Raw genomic sequence first — 17,070 nt, 5'->3', positions numbered from 1 at the left:
TTTTATCTTATAAGAAATATTGTTTTCAACATTCCGTAAAGTTTTGAGAAAAATTGAATGGACATATATTTTCAAAAAATTGAGATTATGGCTTCCAATTATTTTTAACTAAAAAATTTTGTTTGTCAACATTCAGTAAAATTTGTATTTAAAAACAAAAAATAAAAACCAAAACATAAATCAACTAAGACTTAGTTAAAATTTACTTTCCACTTAAATAGCTTTTCAAAAATTAAAAATATTGTTTTCAAACTTTTTTATTTTACACAAAATATTGTTTTCGATATTCATTTTTTTTATAAAAATGCAACACTCCGTTTTTTCATAAAAAAATAAAATCTACAAAAAATAGTACGGACATTTGGTAAAAACTTATGTTCGGTTCTTGATATCTCTCAAATTAATTTCATTCATCCAATTTATAAAAAATTAAATGCTACTAAAATTGGTAAAAATTTGTATTCGACTAAAAATCAAAACTAGATTTTCAAAATAAACTACTTCTTTAAATGAAAATATTGTTCGTAATTTTAAAATTCGTAAGAATAATTCAACTGACAACTTTTTAAACCCAACACGGAAATCTACAAACTTTAAGCGAGACAAATCTACAAACTGGATGGGAAGTTATCAGTGTCGATTGCATCCGAGCCTCTTTTTATACCATAAATATATTATTATTATGGACAACCACAACGTCTCCAACGTGGGTATGAAACATCTTTAATATAATTGCATTTTCAAGAGACAACCAGGGACAACTTTGTGATTTCATAAAGAGAATTTTAAATTTAAGATGTTTATTAAAAAGATTATAAATCGCTGACATAAAATGCTCAATTTGAAATTTGTATTTTGGCAGAATTTTAATCTGTTGATATGTTTTTTATTAGTACCTCCTTAAAAAAGTATTTCTTATTATTGACAGTTGTCCGAAAACTAAACCTTATTCATATACAATGTTATTGATTATGTTAATACAACCCTGAAACTGACTTTCAAACCTATTCTCAGATAGGTACATGCATTCAAAGTTTAAATAAAATTGTATTAAAAAACTAATGCCTTTACTTTATATAGTTGCATTAATTCCTTGTGAAATATTTATATACTATTGTTTACGATGCCAAAATGTTTATAAATATTTCCCAACTCTTAAAAAAAATTCAGCATATTTGTCACTCTACAGCGATTCGAACCATGCGCCACCATTCACTTCAAGTCATGAGCATTTATACCTATTCTATCCTAAATAAATGATAAAAATTTAAATAAATCATTTTCAAAACAAAGACGCATCTGTCTTTGAGTGAACTGTGCCAACAAAAAGATCTACCTACCTACGTCTAGATACGAGTATTATATGAAGTTTATTTTTATCTTTTATTTTTATTTTGATTTAAATTTTGTTAAATTTATATTAAATTTTATGTAACACATTTAAAACTCATGTAATAGATTAAGTGGTAATTAATATATGATATATAAGATACAATATAAATTAATGTCAACATAAAAATTGTTAAACAAATGAAACTGAAACTTTAATCTGAAAACAAGTGACATTGTGACATTTTATGTTTAACATTTCTTCTAGTATTATAAAAATAAAGGATAACAAAAGCAAAGCGTCTCGATTCTCAAAACTCCAGCCGTCTTCCATTTTCTATTTGTGTATGAAACCAACACTAATTAAGGCGGCGCGGGGCGACATTCATACTGACTCGTCGGCACGGCGGCGGTGGCGGCGCCCGGCTTCTAAACTAAAATTAGCAACTAGATTTAAATAAAATGTTCCTATTATCACACACGTCAAGAAGCTTTGTAGCAATTAAAAATCACAAGTAGCTATAAAAAATCTTGCACTTATTCATTAATAAGAGTACCTAAAATAATTCTCTCTTTTGATTAAGATTTGTTTTCTTCTAATTCTCTTTATAAACATTAAATAAGAACAATAACAAAAAGTTGTGTGTAATTTTAAGGATTGTATTTTGATAGATTTTATCTTTAAAAATAGAAAGCAAAATAATGCAAACAAAGCACTCTGAGAGAAGCGAGGAAGCTGTGCGCCCGCCGCCGCCGCACTACCCATGAGCGTGAGGACTTCTACACAATATCTCGAGCATCTTGAACAAAATTACCAGCAGAGCAGAGCGTAGCACACAAATTTTGGCTGTTAGCGGCGACGATTGAAATAACACGCAGTCTGACGGAAAATTCGCTAGACGGCGGAAGAGCTTGTAACGTGGCTGGCAATTTTCTTTTTAAATCGACAATCCATAAAATTTATACTACATTTTGTTTGAGTTTAAAAGAGTGAAGCTTTCTTCTTATTTTCTTAAATACAACCGCGTGTAACAGTTTACGTCAAATTTCAATTAGTGTCACGCGTAGCAAGATGCCACAAAACACTAGACACAAAGTAATTGGTTTGTTTACTATGTAGTTCTTTTTTTGTTAATATTTCAAGAACTTGAGATTCTTTTGGTTTTGTTTACTGGCAGTGCCATATGTTGTTGATTATGACCAAATCTCACGACCGTCAAATACCGACGAACGGTTTCTCCACAGTTAATAGCTATGCAGTTTATTGTTTTTGAAAAAAAAAATTGTTTTTGGTTGCAATTTGTGCCCCAAGGGTTTGAGTTTTTAATGTAACAAGTGTCATTGGAAAACATTTTCGTTCTTCTATAAATAGTGAACACTGAACAGCTTGAAAATTTCCACTAACGGTAAATAGAAAATAGATTTTGAAATAAACAGAAATGGAAATTTTATTTCGATAATAAACGCGAAATATTGGACACAATGGTGATGTGGTTGTTGGTGCGGTGCCAACTTTTTTTTCATCTCTTTTATTAAAAGTTTAATGTTTAAATTTATTTATTTTTGTGTTTATTTGTATTTGAAAAATTACTTAAAGCAATTCATGAATTAAAACAAAAAAATAACAAAGTCATTGGTTAAAATTTAGTTCAAGAATTTCATGAAAGGTCCAATGCTTCTAAACCAAACATAATTCCCTTGGAAACTACCAATGGATAGAGCTTTTATGTCAAAATATTATATTATTTTGTATTTGTTTATATTTAAAATATTATCTATGGCAGTGTATGCTAATTAAATTAATTGCAATTTCGCAAATCACAGTACAGGCAGTAGAAAGTGAAATTCATGGCAATTTGAGCGACCGAAATTCAATTTCTCTCTCGTATAGCTTGCAGCAAGGTAATTGGAGGAATGTGGTTTATTGACAAAGCCTCATATGTTGCCTTTCATTTAAAAATAGATAAATATGCATCCTTATGGTTTGCATCAGATCCGATTCAGGATAATGAATTTTATATTCGATATGAATGATTGCTTCATATCGATATTTGCACATTCAAAATTATGTATATTCCAGGATGGAGGATTATTTCGAATGGAGAGGTGTCAATTTACGCTTACAGACAGAAACATAGAGAAATAAATCAAAATAATTAATGCATCTTAATATTGTAAACAATGGAAAGTGGAATTGGTTCGGTGCCAATTTTTTTCATAATTTCCGTTTAAATATGTTATGTTATGGATGTATGCAATATGGTATAAGTTATTTTGGTATTTAAATCTTTTAATAAATATAATTAATCACATAAAATGGAAAACTGGTGAAACTGTGATAAAGAAATAAGATACCTTTTTTTACATATATATCGTTCAACTGAGATTATTAATAAAAAATAATAATTATGGAGTGTTGTTTTTTCTTCTTGTTTTGCAACGTGTAAACGTGCCTGGAACGATGAGAAATCGCATAATTCAGCACTATGTTCTTCCCTATCAGACATAAAGTACTTTAAAGGAAAATTAAGCTCATTGTTTTTAACATATTAAATTTGTATTGATGTAATATATACATAAGGCTTGTGGATTTTCATAATTATGTGAATCTTTTGCTAACAATTTGAAAATATCTCTCTGTGAAAATGTTAATGGTATATTGTTTGTCATCGGAATACAAAAATATGTTGTGAAAACGGTAGACTAAAAATTGTTGCTTTTATTATTTACCTTACTTTTGTAAATTTGGTAATAGAAATATTTTGACATCGACCCATTTCACCATTTTGCATAATATTTTTAATGTTTTTATCTATTCTATTCTAAAGAATCACAATAAATGTAGTGATTAATTTAAGAGGATGTTTGTATGTTTTTATTTTTGCCAAGAAGACTGACAGTTTGAAAAATTGACCAAGACGTCAAGAACTTATTTTTTAAGGAATCCATATAATTCACAAATTTAATAATTTAGCACTTGAACATTTTGAAAAATCACTTTTTTAAATAGATACTGTTAGATAAGTTCTATAAGAACTCGTTTGTGTAAGACAGTAGCAATTTTATCTTGCAATTATTATTATTACTAGCTGACCTGACAAACGTTTTTTGGTCATATAAGTAACTAGCTGGTTTACCCGGCTTCACCCGGGAGCTATTCAACTATTTTATATAAAAAATGAGGATGAAAAAACTACTTTTTTTCATACTGCGCCTTTTTTACCTAATGATGATATATATATATATATTATCTCTGTACATGTTTCTATTACGGTTATAATACTTCTATGCAAACAATTTTTTTTTCTTTGCCGAGCTGACACGGGAGCAAGCAACATAAAATTGTCCGTGGGTAAAACAGGGATTTGTGAAGTCAAGGCCTTCAACCTTCAGTGTCTGTCCAGTGGCGTAGCGTGGGTTTTTGCCGCCCGGGGCAGATCAAATTTTGCCGCCAACGTTTGTCAAAGTTGGTGAACACTACCATTTCTTCCATAATGAACTATACTTACAGAGTATCCATTTTTTTGTAGGTGATGTATATCGATTATAACCATATTGAAATTATCCACATTTTAAGGAACCTAACATTCAAATTTGGTTAATGTTTTAAATTGCATACTCACTATAAAATAGAGCTCAAAAATGAATTAAGATTAAGAAATTATATTTAATTTTTTAAATCACTTCATTTTGGTTATTACTAGTACATATAAAGCAAACATTTAATTTTTGTATTCATTTTAAAAAGGAAAGTTTCGTATATTTATATTTTTAATGAACATTTTTTTCAATTTTTAAATTAAGCAAATTTGATTTTTTTAATTACATTGTAGCAAGCAACTCAACTGACATTGACTTATGTACGTTACCCATATTTAATAATTTATAAAACGTAGAAAATGTTTAAATTATTTGTCTTCTTCGTTTTTTACACACAAATTCTTTTATTATTCTTTCGGTGTCAATCGCATCAATTTTTTTGCATTTCTATGGCTAGAATTCCTAGGTTACTTAACCTTAGAGTACTCATTGTTGACCTGAGATAGTTTTTTATTAGTTTTAGTTTTGAAAAACTCCTCTCACATCCGGCATTGCTTATTGCTATTGTTAAAAAAATACGCAGCATAATGGTAATGTTTGGCAAACTTGTTTCTAATTTCGACTGTACTATGAAATTTAATATTTCAAGCGGGTTTATTCTTTCAAGATCGTTAATTCTTTCCAAGGAAGATGCAAAGGCTCTTAATCGACCACGTTCTATTTTGAAATCATCGGGAGATACATCATGCTCATTGAATGCAACTTCCGAATCGTAATTAAAATTTTCAGCCAGTAGCTTGGAAGCTGAAAGAAAGTCGAATTTTTTGGCCAAACTTTGCAATTAGTTAAATGTCTCCTTGATTTCGACGATGATTTTATCAAAGGAAGAACACAATTTTCTTCTCAACTCTTCGTCACGAGACAGACCAACATCTATGCTTCCATCACCAAAGATGTACTTCCATTTTTTCCTTCTGGGAGGATCCAAGGAAATGCCTAAGCTCTCCCACAAATTCCTTGCGTAAACAAGAGCATCATTGACTAATTTTTCTCTGGTGTCTTGACGAAAAGTCAGTAGAGCACTGATTTTAGCTGCACACTGATAAAGGTCAAGACCTTCGGTTTGTAAGTAAATTTGACAATCATTTATTTCATGAAGAACAGGTTTCCAAAAGCCCAAAAAGCAGAGAAAAGAAAAGGATTGCATTGCTATAAGCAAAATTAATGCATTTGTTCTCGTATTTAAGCTTTCGCCTGTCTCAGTAAGCTTTTCTATAGAATTTAAAATATCCTCATAGTAAGAGTATGAGGTCTCCACATAATCCGCTCTTGCACTCCATCTTGTTTCTTGAATCCTTTTCAACGATTTAGCAGTAGTCGCAATCAGGACGTCCCAACGATGAGTTGACATTGCAAAAAACACATAGCATCGTCCCAATGTTCCGAAAAAAGTAGAAAGCAGAAACGAACTGGGCTTTCGGGTCTATGTCTTGAATTCTTTTTTGGACTCCTGTGTTTTTTCCGGTCATAACAGCGGCATTGTCGTAAGCTTGGCCCCTGCAATCCATTATATCGAGGCCGTCGATTTTTAATTTACAAAGGATCATCTCGGTAATGCCCTCAGCAGTTTTATCTGTCGTTTCAATGAAATCTGGTCTTTGTGGGAAATATCAGGAGTGCTATAAAAATTATTGAATAGTATTTCGCTTTCTCCTAAAATGTTTATAAATTAATTTTGAATTTATGGCGACATATAACTTGTTGATATTTTTTCATTCATTTTTATTCTTACAAGATGCTCACGAAGGACTGGGTCATACTTTGAGATGAGATGTACTAGCTCTAAGAAGTTGCATCTGTTAGAGCTTGTAGGGTCTTCTCTATGGCCACGAAAAGCTAAAGTTTGTTTTGCTAGGAATCTAATGATGTCAACCATTGTAACAAGAATTTCTTGCCATTTTTTGATTTATTAGCCAAGAGTGTTTTCTCAGTTTGGTCAATGGTTTGATCTTTCTGAAGTCTTACTTCCAATTCTTTCTATTTGCAAACATTTATGTAATGTTTTGGACCTGACTCATGGTTCTGTACTTTGGGATTAAGTTTTTTCCAGTTATTGAATCCATTGGTTGAACAGAACATTGATTGTCCTTCTCTGGTCTTATATTCAAATAAGCAGCAACAATAACAAAATAATGACATTTTAGAAGGAGAATAAGCTAACCAGGTCCTTAATACTTTTTCGCCATTTGTTAGTGTGTACTTAGATGTACCTGGAACTGTAGATACGAGTCGACACCTCACCACCCGTCCCAAAAGATATGTGTTCTGCTTGTCAAAGAATAATTTATCAGAATGTGTGATGGGTGGATCGTAATTCGCAAAAGATTTACCATCGTAGATTTTAAGTCTAATGCTTATGTTAAATTTGTGGTTAAATGAAGTTTGTGGTGGTATAGGAACAGGTCGATTGGATGCCACCCCATACAAAATTCTGTTTACCGAAAATTATTTTGCCGCCCCTCAGGCAAGTGCAGGGTTTTTTGTTTTGGTAAACTTTTTTTGTTTTTTGCCGCCCCTCAAACAAGTGCCGCCCTGGGCATTTGCCCCTGAAAAAAACAGCTATTAATTCTACTAGTCCAGTGACTCTTTAGTTGCAAATGGTGGTCCTATTAGTATTTCACCATAATTATTTAAATATATCCATTTCCTATATCCAAAAGAGTTTTTGAAAATTGTGGCATTATTATCATCATCCAAATGTACGCGCATATTTGTGGTCAACTTAAAAGTTATAAAGTTGTCATTATCTGATAATGACTTGAAAATTTTCCACTCTTGAAGCTGCGCACGTAAGGATTGTGACAATGTAACAAATATTGTAAGTCGTATAATAATTCTCTGTAAGTATTTGGGGCTTTCGACATTCGCCGTTGTACTTCGCTCACCGAATCACCCGTGAAATAAGTTTGCAAAAATGTCAGTTCCTCAGGATTGTTTGGTGAAAGAGGTCCAGATAAATGAAAGACTTGACCCTGAACTTTAAATGTAGGCATAAAATCTCCAGGTATGATTTCATTGGCACCGAATGACGTCATTTAAAAAGCTGAATTGTAAACACGAATCATATCAAGAAAATGTTTAGAATCTCGATGAGAATGATTCAAAAGACTTTTAAATGGTTCCGGTGGCTTAGCAATTTCTGCCAATAAAACTTTTCCCCCCGAACAGCAGAGAGCTGGTGGTTCTTTAGGCTATTTAAATGCACGAAAAAAATTGCACTTGGTATTCATATTTCCTATCGAGGCGTGAGATCAGTGAGTTAGTGATGTTTGTATTTTATATGTATGGATAAGAAATTATTGACTAACATTATCGGACTTTATTTATGCCTAAGACCTGCTCCGTGATATCCTCCTTTCATATAAAAAAAAAAACTGCTTGATAGTTGTTCAGTTTTACATACATATATAGATTACTAGACAATATTTTGATAGAAATAAAAAACTTATTGTAAGTGTGTAAGGATGTTTGATTCGATCGTTTGGCTTTGAGACTTATTGATAGTCATTGCAAATGCCAATTATTGGAAATTTAATTGAATTGGCACATCTGTGGGTATAATAGGGATTCGCGGTAATAATATATTTTAATTTAGGAATTTGTCATTTAGAATTATGGCTTCGATAACATTTTTCATTAAGTTTTTAATTACTAATCGTGTGCCGTTGCACAACCGTGGTGAGTTTAAATTACGAAACAAAATTACTGGATATCCAACTTTAAGTTGTAAATTATACGGCGGCATGCCTGGTAAATCCAATGAGTTCAAAAACTTAATTTGATAATTTACAGTTTCAGTAGCATCAAAAAATGTATCAATAGATTTGTATGACACCAAGTTTCCTGATAAACAAATTTTGTATCCTCTCATAATTTGAATATTGTCTGTGTATATTTTCTGTGTACACCGGGAAATATCTGGTCTCTGAAAATCACCTGAAAGGAGTAACAGAGTGCCCCCAAATAGTCTATCATTGTTTTTTATATCTTCCATGGATAATTGTTTTTCTATACTGCACACCGCGTCGGCCGACCTGATCTTTTTATCACATTTACGTGTAATCCAAACTGGGATGAAATCAAAAGTTTACTGTTGCCAGGTCAAACATCGATGCACTTTCATGATGTCACTGCACGTGTCTTTAAACAAAAATTAAAATCTTTGATGAATTTGATTACACATTACTCGGTATTTGGTGAAATGCGTTGTTGGCTTTACTCTGTTGATTGGCAAAAACGAGGTTAACGCCATGCGCATATTTTAATTTGGTTGGTGGATAAAATACGCGCAGAAGAAATTGACAAAATTGTTTCAGCGGAAATTCCAGATCCGAATGTTGATCCAGAATTGTGTAACATTGTTACTACAAATATGATCCATGGTCCATGTGGCACTCTAAACATGATGTCGCCATGTATGGATAATGGAAAATGTACAAAACGTTTTCCAAAACCATGTGAAACTGATACTATCACCAATATGGACGGTTATCCATCTTATCGACGTAGAGACGCAGACAATGGTGGTCAATCATATGAATTGCGTCTGTCAAATGGTGTGAGAGTAGATATTGATAATCGCTGGGTAGTTCCATATTCGCCATTGCTGTGCAAAACCTACAAAGCGCACATAAACGTTGAACTATGCAGTTCGGTATAGTCTATCAAATACATTTGTAAGTATGTTCACAAGGGTAGTGATAAAGCTATATTTGCTGTTCAAAATGTTAACGACAATGACGAAATAACACGTTATCAAATGGGTTGATACATAAGTAGCAACGAAGCTATTTGGCGCATTTGTACGTTCCCTACACAATACATGAAAGGGATCCTGCTGTTATACATTTGGCTGTGCATCTTGAAAACGGACAGCGTGTTTACTTTAAAGCCTAGTACGCTGCTGATGCGAAACGAAATTTTTCGGTGGTCTCCAAGTGTAGAGCGAAATTAAAACGAAAACCACAACGGAAAAATATTTGTGTAGAGTTCTGTCATCTATCTATATTGAAATGAAAAACACCGAAAGTCACGAGTAAACAATTTTCAATTTTGATTTGTAAACAATTTTTTCCAATAAATAAATTAAACGTCAAAATTTCGCAAGCAATTAATATACCGGGCAATTAAATTGAGAACGAAAAGAGTGGAGAATTGTACTAAAAAATCTAGTACAGCTATCCACTAAAATGACACATTTCGTTGTTCAGCAGCGTACTGAAAAACGAAAAGCACAGCGAAATTTTTCGTTTATGATTTCGTCATGTCATTTTTGTATGGGAAATTTCGTTTCGCATCAGCAGCGTACTAGGCTTAAAGAAGAAACTGAAAAACAACACTTACTCAATTTTTTAACCTTTGTCGACAAGATGCTGTTGGTCAATTCGCAAGGACGTTGATGTACACTGATGTTCCTAAATTTTGTACATGGAATAAACAATCAAAGAATTGGGAACCGCGGAAACGAGGCATTCCAGTACCAGGATTCGCTGATATATTTATGACAAAAACTTTAGGTCGATTATATACAGTTCACCCTAAGCAACGCGAATGTTTTTTTTGCGTTTATTACTGGTTAACGTCCCTGGACCGACGCACGTCCTTCCAATATTTGCGAAAAGTCAATGGTACTTCATACGACTCTTTCTTGGATGCGTGTCGCGAGTTACATTTATTGTAGGATGATAACAATTGGGATCTCACACTTGCAGATGCAGCACTGAGCTAATCTCCACAACAAATTCGTCAATTATTTTCAATAATATTGACAACGTGTTTTCCGTCTGATGCATCTGCTCTGTGGAACAAATATAAAGACTCAATGAGTGAGGATATTTTGCATCGGACTAGAATTACTAATTAAAATCTTAATATTGAATTTTCAGCCGAAATATACAACGAGTCAATAATAATGATTGAGGATATTTGTATTCTTATTTCAAACATGCCGCTCATCCCTTTTGGAATGCCAGCGCCGAATCGCCCAGCAGTAGACATCAACGTGAACACCAGTTCGATAAGACTTCTTTGGCTACTTTTGTTGCGGAAAATGAACAATTGCTTACTGCTGAACAACAAAATGTATATGATCGAATTAACGTTTCAATTGCAGCACAACAAGGTGGATTCTTTTTTTTAGACGCTCCAGGTGGCACTGGTAAAACATTTCTTATCGCACTAATACTTGCGCGGATTCGATCTCAAAACCATATTGCATTGGTCATTGCTTCATCAGGCATTGCATCATTGTTACTTCATGGTGGACGGACTGCGCATTCAGCACTTAAGTTACCTTTGAACGTCAATACAAATCCCGAAGCAATGTGTAACATAAAGAAGCATTCAGGCATGGCTGAAGTTTTGAGAAAATGTAAAATTATTATCTGGGATGTATGTACAATGGCCCACAAGAATTCGCTTGAAGCTCTCGACAGGTCCCTGAAAGATATCAAAAATAATGCTCGGCTTTTCGATGGTGCTCTACTGCTGCTGTCTGGTGATTTCAGACAAACATTACCAGTCTTTCCACGCGCGACATATGCAGACGAAATAAACGCATGTTTGAAAGAATCTTATCTATGGCCAAGTGTCACTAAATTATGCCTTACTATTAATATGCGCGTTCGACTTCAAAATGATCCATTAGCGTCAGGATTCTCTGAACAATTGTTAGACATTGGCAACGGTAAAATTCAATTGTATGAAGATACACAATATATTCGACTTCCTGAGAATTTTTGCAACATGGTGGCTACCAAAGATGAGTTAATAACAAGTATCTTTCCAGATTTAAGACATAATTATACTAATCATGAATGGCTGCGAGATCGAGCTATTTTAGCCGCAAAAAATTAAGATGTTGACGCCATCAATTTTAAAATACAACAGTCGTTGCCTGGTGATGAAATTACATTTAAATCGATTGACACTGTTGTTGATCCTGACGAAGTTGTCAACTATCCTGTAGAGTTTCTAAATTCACCAGATTTACCTGGAATGCCACCACATAATTTGCGACTGAAAAGTGGCTCACCTATAATTTTTCTTCGAAATTTAAATGTCCCAAAATTGTGTAATGGCACGCGATTAGTTCTAAAAAAAAATATGGGCAACATTCTTGAAGCCACTATTTTGAGTGGAAAATTTCAAGGTGAAGTTGTATTTTTACCACGGATCCCAATGATTCCTTCAGATTCGCCTATACCATTCAAACGTTTACAATTTCCAATCCGCTTGGCATATGCTATGACTATAAATAAGTCACCGGCCAAACAATGACAATTTGTGGCTTAGATTTAGAAAACCCATGTTTTTCTCACGGCCAATTATATGTTGCGTGTTCCAGAGTTGGAAAACCATCGAATTTATTTATTTATACACCTCAGGGCTTAACCAAAAATATCGTACATCCAATGGCATTACGATAAATTAAGTTTTTGTAAATAAAAAAATATATTTTTTAAATAAAATAGGTTTAGTGTAAGCTTTTTTACCTTTAATTAAAACAAGTTGAAGATTTCATTACACATACTCCCACGCTATCGATTAGTCTAATTGTAAAAAATTTACATGTAATGACGTTAGATATTGTCATAACTTTTGAATAATAGTTTTCATCAAAATGGTCCAGAATGTTTTAGCTCATTAAAAAAAGTTTAAAATTTTCAAATTAAAGACGTGTAGACAGGACAACGTCTGTCGGGTCCGCTAGTAGTTATATAAAATTTTAAAAGTTAATAACTTTGGTTATTAGCATAAGCCTCCCTCAAAGCTGTCCCTGTGTCTCTATTTTTGGCTTCGTTGTTCCAATATATGCTTATTTGTGATGGTTCGTCACTCCCTTTTATTGGGTCACCTTGTTGGTCTCTTGTTGACTGGTCTCCATTACGTTGCACTTTTGTGGTTCTTTGGTTTTCACGCCCTTTTTCAGTCTCCTTGTTCTATTTATGACTTTAATAATTCCAGTTCTATTACCATCACAGTTTTCCTTTCCATTTTGGTCCGACATATCCTTAGCTGGTCAAGTGTTGTTGCAGTCAAGCGAGTTGTTTGTAGTCCGTAATTAAGGATCGGAAGAATAGCAGCATGGGTCCGATTTGTCAAATTGAAAATTTTGACATTTCTCGACGTTTCAAGGTCCCTAGAGTCGAAATAAAAGATTTTTAGAAAGATATCTGTGCGTGCGATGTGTACGTACATTCGTACGTCCGTACGTTTTTTTCTTCGCAGAAAGATGCAGAAAGGGCTCTCAAGAAAATTGCAAGGGTGGTTTGTTTACCATAGCAGTTTGAAAAAAAGTAGAAAACTTTGGTTTACCCTAAATATCTTACGAACCAAAAACACTAGAGATTTGAATTAAATTTTATATAATATATTGTAACGTGATACCAAACAGGTATATTTTTTGAAAAAAAAATCAATATAACGGTTTTTTTATAAATCAATAAAACTGAAAAAAAAAATTGTCACCTCCAAAATTTTATGACTGAAATATGATTTCATTTCGAAAACAATTTTGTACAACGAAAAATAATGTTTTTGACATCTCATAAAATTTTGAGAAAAATCGACAGTTTTTTTTATTAAAAAATAAAAATGTAAAAAAAAAGTTACTCAAAGTTTGTAAAAATTGAATATCTTTTCAAAAACTTGAAATTTAGGCTTCAAGCTTATTTTGTCTTACAAAAAAAATTGTTTTCAACATTTTGAAAAATGTTGAGAAAAATCGAATTGACAGTTTTTTTTTACAAAAAATAAAAACTTAAAAACAAAATTTATAAAAGTTAGTAAAAGTTGATTTTCGACTCAAATAGCTTTTCAAAACTTTGAGATATTGGCTTTAACTTACTTTTATCTTTCAACAATCAATTAATTTTTGAAAAAAATCGAATTGACAGTTTTTTTACAAAAAAATTAAAAACCGAAAATAAAACTAACAAAAGTTAGTAAAAAATGATTTTTGACTCAAATATCTTTTCAAAAATTTTGAAATATTAGCTTCAAACTTATTTTATTTCACAGAAAATATTGTTTTCAATATTCAGTAATTTTTATATAAAAATCCAACATACCGTTTTTTCATAAAAAAAATAAAATCTACAAAAAATAGTACGCAAATTTGGTAAAAGTTGATACGAGTACATATAGACAAACTTTTAAGCAAGACAAATCGAAGGACTGGATGGGAAGTTATCAGTGTGGGTCACATCCCAGCCTCTTTTTGAATTTAAAAACCGTCACTTATAATTTGTTAAAATATTATCTTTTTTGAAATTTATCCTGGAGTACTTTGCCGTGACGATCTAAAATAAATATAAAAAATGTGTTTTTTTTTATTTTAGAAAAACAAACACCAAAAACACAAAAAGCAGCCCTCGAACTCCACATCGCCTGATGTCTCCTCAGATGTTGAAAATGACTTACCATACAGAATTGAAACATCAGATGTTATGGGACGTTATTTAGTAGCCAATCGGAACCTAAATGCAGGCGAAAACATAATTCAAGAATCCCCAGTAGCGATTGGTCCAGCGGCCAATAGTGAAGCAGTGTGTCTGGGTTGCTACATACCTGTCAAATTGTCCCTTTCACAATATAGGTACATGCTATTGTTATTGTTAAATAATTTACAAGTATCAATTTTTATTCATTAATTTTAGATGTAGTGACTGCAAATGGCCTCTCTGTTCGGCTGATTGTCGAGGAATTGGTCATGTTAATGGCCACACCGAATACGAATGTAAATTCCTCAAAGAGAAAAATTCAGCTGTGGATCTTATTGCTACTGCCACATTGACCAAAATCAAGCACCTCTACGAATTAATTCTACCAATAAGAATTCTTCTTATGAAAACACACAAACCAGACAGTTATGAAAGGATTCGCGTTATGGAATCACATATCAAACTTAGAAAGCTTAATAAGATACTTTGGGACCACTATCAAGAGATTATCGTAAATAAACTTCTCAAAGAATGGAATTTGGAAGGTTTTTCGGAGGAAGATATTCATACGATTTGTGGTGTAATTGATGTGAATTGTTTTGAAATTGGTCAAAAATCGGCAAAAGCGAGGGCCATGTTCCCAAGTGCGTTTCTGCTATCTCACGATTGTGTTCCCAATACCTCTCACACGGACCACCCAGAGACGTTTTCGATAATGTTACGTACTTCAAAGAGAATCAAAAAGAACGAACCCATCACATTGAGTTATGCATACACTTTACAGGTAAGCTTAAGCAGTTTCCAATCATTTACTTATACTTATGACTAACTGTCTTCAAAGGCGAGATGAAACCTATCTTGATGGAGTTTTTATCTTGCTCACTAGTCTTTTCGAAATTAATGATATTTTTACTTTTTCGAAATCAATGATATTTTTAATTTTAATTTCAGGGAACTTTTAAACGAAGAGACTTCATGCACGCTGGAAAATTATTCTGGTGCCAATGCGAAAGGTGTTCGGATCCAACCGAACTTAAAACAGACTGCAGTGCACTGGTGTGCGCCGAGTGTTCCAAAGGTTCGGTGAGGTCTATCGATCCCCTCGATCAGGACGCCGATTGGAAGTACGTACTTAAATAATTCAAAATGTATATCCTCTCATTTCTTATTTGCAATTGTTGCTTCAAAATTTTACAGATGTGACAATTGTGCATACAAACTTGGCGCTAAGTCATTGGAAAGTCTTTTGGACAAACTAAATAACGAATTAGAGTCTATTGATCCCCATAATGTTGCAGGGCTTGAAGGATTTTTGAAAAAGTACCCACACACTGAAAAATATTTAAAATTTTAAATCATGCACACATTTATATATATTTTGTATTTTCTCCAGATACCAAAATACCCTTCGACCAAATCATTATCTATTCCTTTCAGCAAAATACTCCCTGTGTCAGGTTTATGGACGCATCGATGGTTATCTCATTCATGAAATGTCCTTGGAGGACATCAAGAGAAAGGAGAAATACTGTCGTGATTTTCTGACAGTGATTGATGTTCTCGAACCAGGACTGACACGTCTCCGAGGTAAAAATATATAAGAGAATTTGTCTATATAAGACTTAACTCAGTTTCTCAAGTTTAAAATACTAAATCCCTATTCCACCCAAAGGACTTATCATGTACGAGTTGCATGCACCAATCATGGTTCTATCCACAAGGTTAATTCAAAACAAATTAATCACTCGCAATGATTTTCAAAGGAATATAAAGGAGGTTGCTAGACTATTAAGGGAAAGTCGTGATATTTTAAAGATGGAACCAGAAGGATCAAATGAATATATGATGGGACAAGCTGCTGAAGATGCTCTCAAGGGCATGGGAATGGTTTAAAGATTTGTTTTTTTTTTAATTTGTAATATTAAATGTTGAATTTATTTCCGTACTTACAAAAGAGACAAATGGTATTATTCTTTGCAGCATAAATGGATTGAAAATTCTGGTGGAATTTTAATGGGTTGGGGTCTAAAATGGGCATAATTTTATAATTTTGAAGTAGGTATATGAGTGTTCTTTGTATTTTAGTTTAGTTTAAGCTTCAAACTTCATTAAAATGGTAATCTATTTAAAAATTAAAATGCTTGGTTTTGAGGTCGAACAAAGCAAGTATGTTTTATGAGCCGTTATAATACTGTGGAAAATAAATACCGGAAATATTAAATTAAATTTTGCTGGGGCCAGTTTTTTTTATATTTTAAAGTTGCCATTTCTGTAACTTATATCTAATAAAGAGACTTTTTCTAAACACCTAAAGGTAAACTTTTCGATTTTTATAACGTTTAAAGTGTTTAAAATGATGCAAAATTCCTTGGACTTGGATTACTTCAACCAATTCCGTTGACAGGAATCCTGGGCCCTGAGCGGAACAATCTCGCCCCCCATATTTACAATTTTTTTTAAAGTATATGCCTACTGATATGGTATGTTCTAATTTGAATAACGAATAGCATGAAATTTGTTGGAACGGAACTAACGGAAATAATAATTTTTTGTTTGCAAATTAAACCGAAAAAAAGTGTAACTCATTAAATCAATCTCACGTATATCGTCCAGTTTAGTTGAAATGGAGGATGGATACAAAACAATTCTACATGCCAGTAGATCAGATTTGATGTTCAAATGGTAGACATGTACATTC

General features: G+C 32.7%; 1 protein-coding gene across 2 annotated transcripts; it reads left to right on the top strand.

The window, feature by feature from the left end:
* The first annotated feature begins 2,135 nt into the window (after positions 1 to 2,135).
* Positions 2,136 to 16,324, top strand: LOC129947531 (SET domain-containing protein SmydA-8). 2 transcript variants are annotated; one of them, XM_056058121.1, is made up of 7 exons: positions 2,136 to 2,425; positions 14,271 to 14,527; positions 14,589 to 15,156; positions 15,324 to 15,496; positions 15,570 to 15,692; positions 15,766 to 15,959; positions 16,045 to 16,324. In XM_056058121.1, the coding sequence occupies exons 1-7, from the start codon at positions 2,402 to 2,404 to the stop codon at positions 16,263 to 16,265; spliced, it is 1,560 nt and encodes a 519-aa protein (XP_055914096.1). In that variant the 5' UTR covers positions 2,136 to 2,401; the 3' UTR covers positions 16,266 to 16,324. The 2 variants fall into 2 exon arrangements, with proteins under 2 accessions (XP_055914096.1, XP_055914097.1); XM_056058122.1 differs by lacking the exon at positions 2,136 to 2,425 and adding an exon at positions 2,453 to 2,735.
* The last annotated feature ends 746 nt before the right edge of the window (positions 16,325 to 17,070 follow it).

The sequence above is a fragment of the Eupeodes corollae genome, chromosome 2 (genome assembly GCF_945859685.1).
Source record: "Eupeodes corollae chromosome 2, idEupCoro1.1, whole genome shotgun sequence".
Lineage (NCBI taxonomy): Eukaryota > Metazoa > Arthropoda > Insecta > Diptera > Syrphidae > Eupeodes > Eupeodes corollae.
The sequence above is the reverse complement of the archived record's forward strand: the minus strand, read 5'-3'. Positions and strand labels throughout refer to the sequence as shown.

Coding starts and splice junctions, on each gene's coding strand:
- LOC129947531 (XM_056058121.1), top strand. CDS start 2,402: ATGCCACAAAACACTAGACACAAA. Junction 14,528..14,588: donor TTGTCCCTTTCACAATATAG/GTACATGCTATT, acceptor CATTAATTTTAG/ATGTAGTGACTGCAAATGGC. Junction 15,960..16,044: donor AGGACTGACACGTCTCCGAG/GTAAAAATATAT, acceptor TTCCACCCAAAG/GACTTATCATGTACGAGTTG.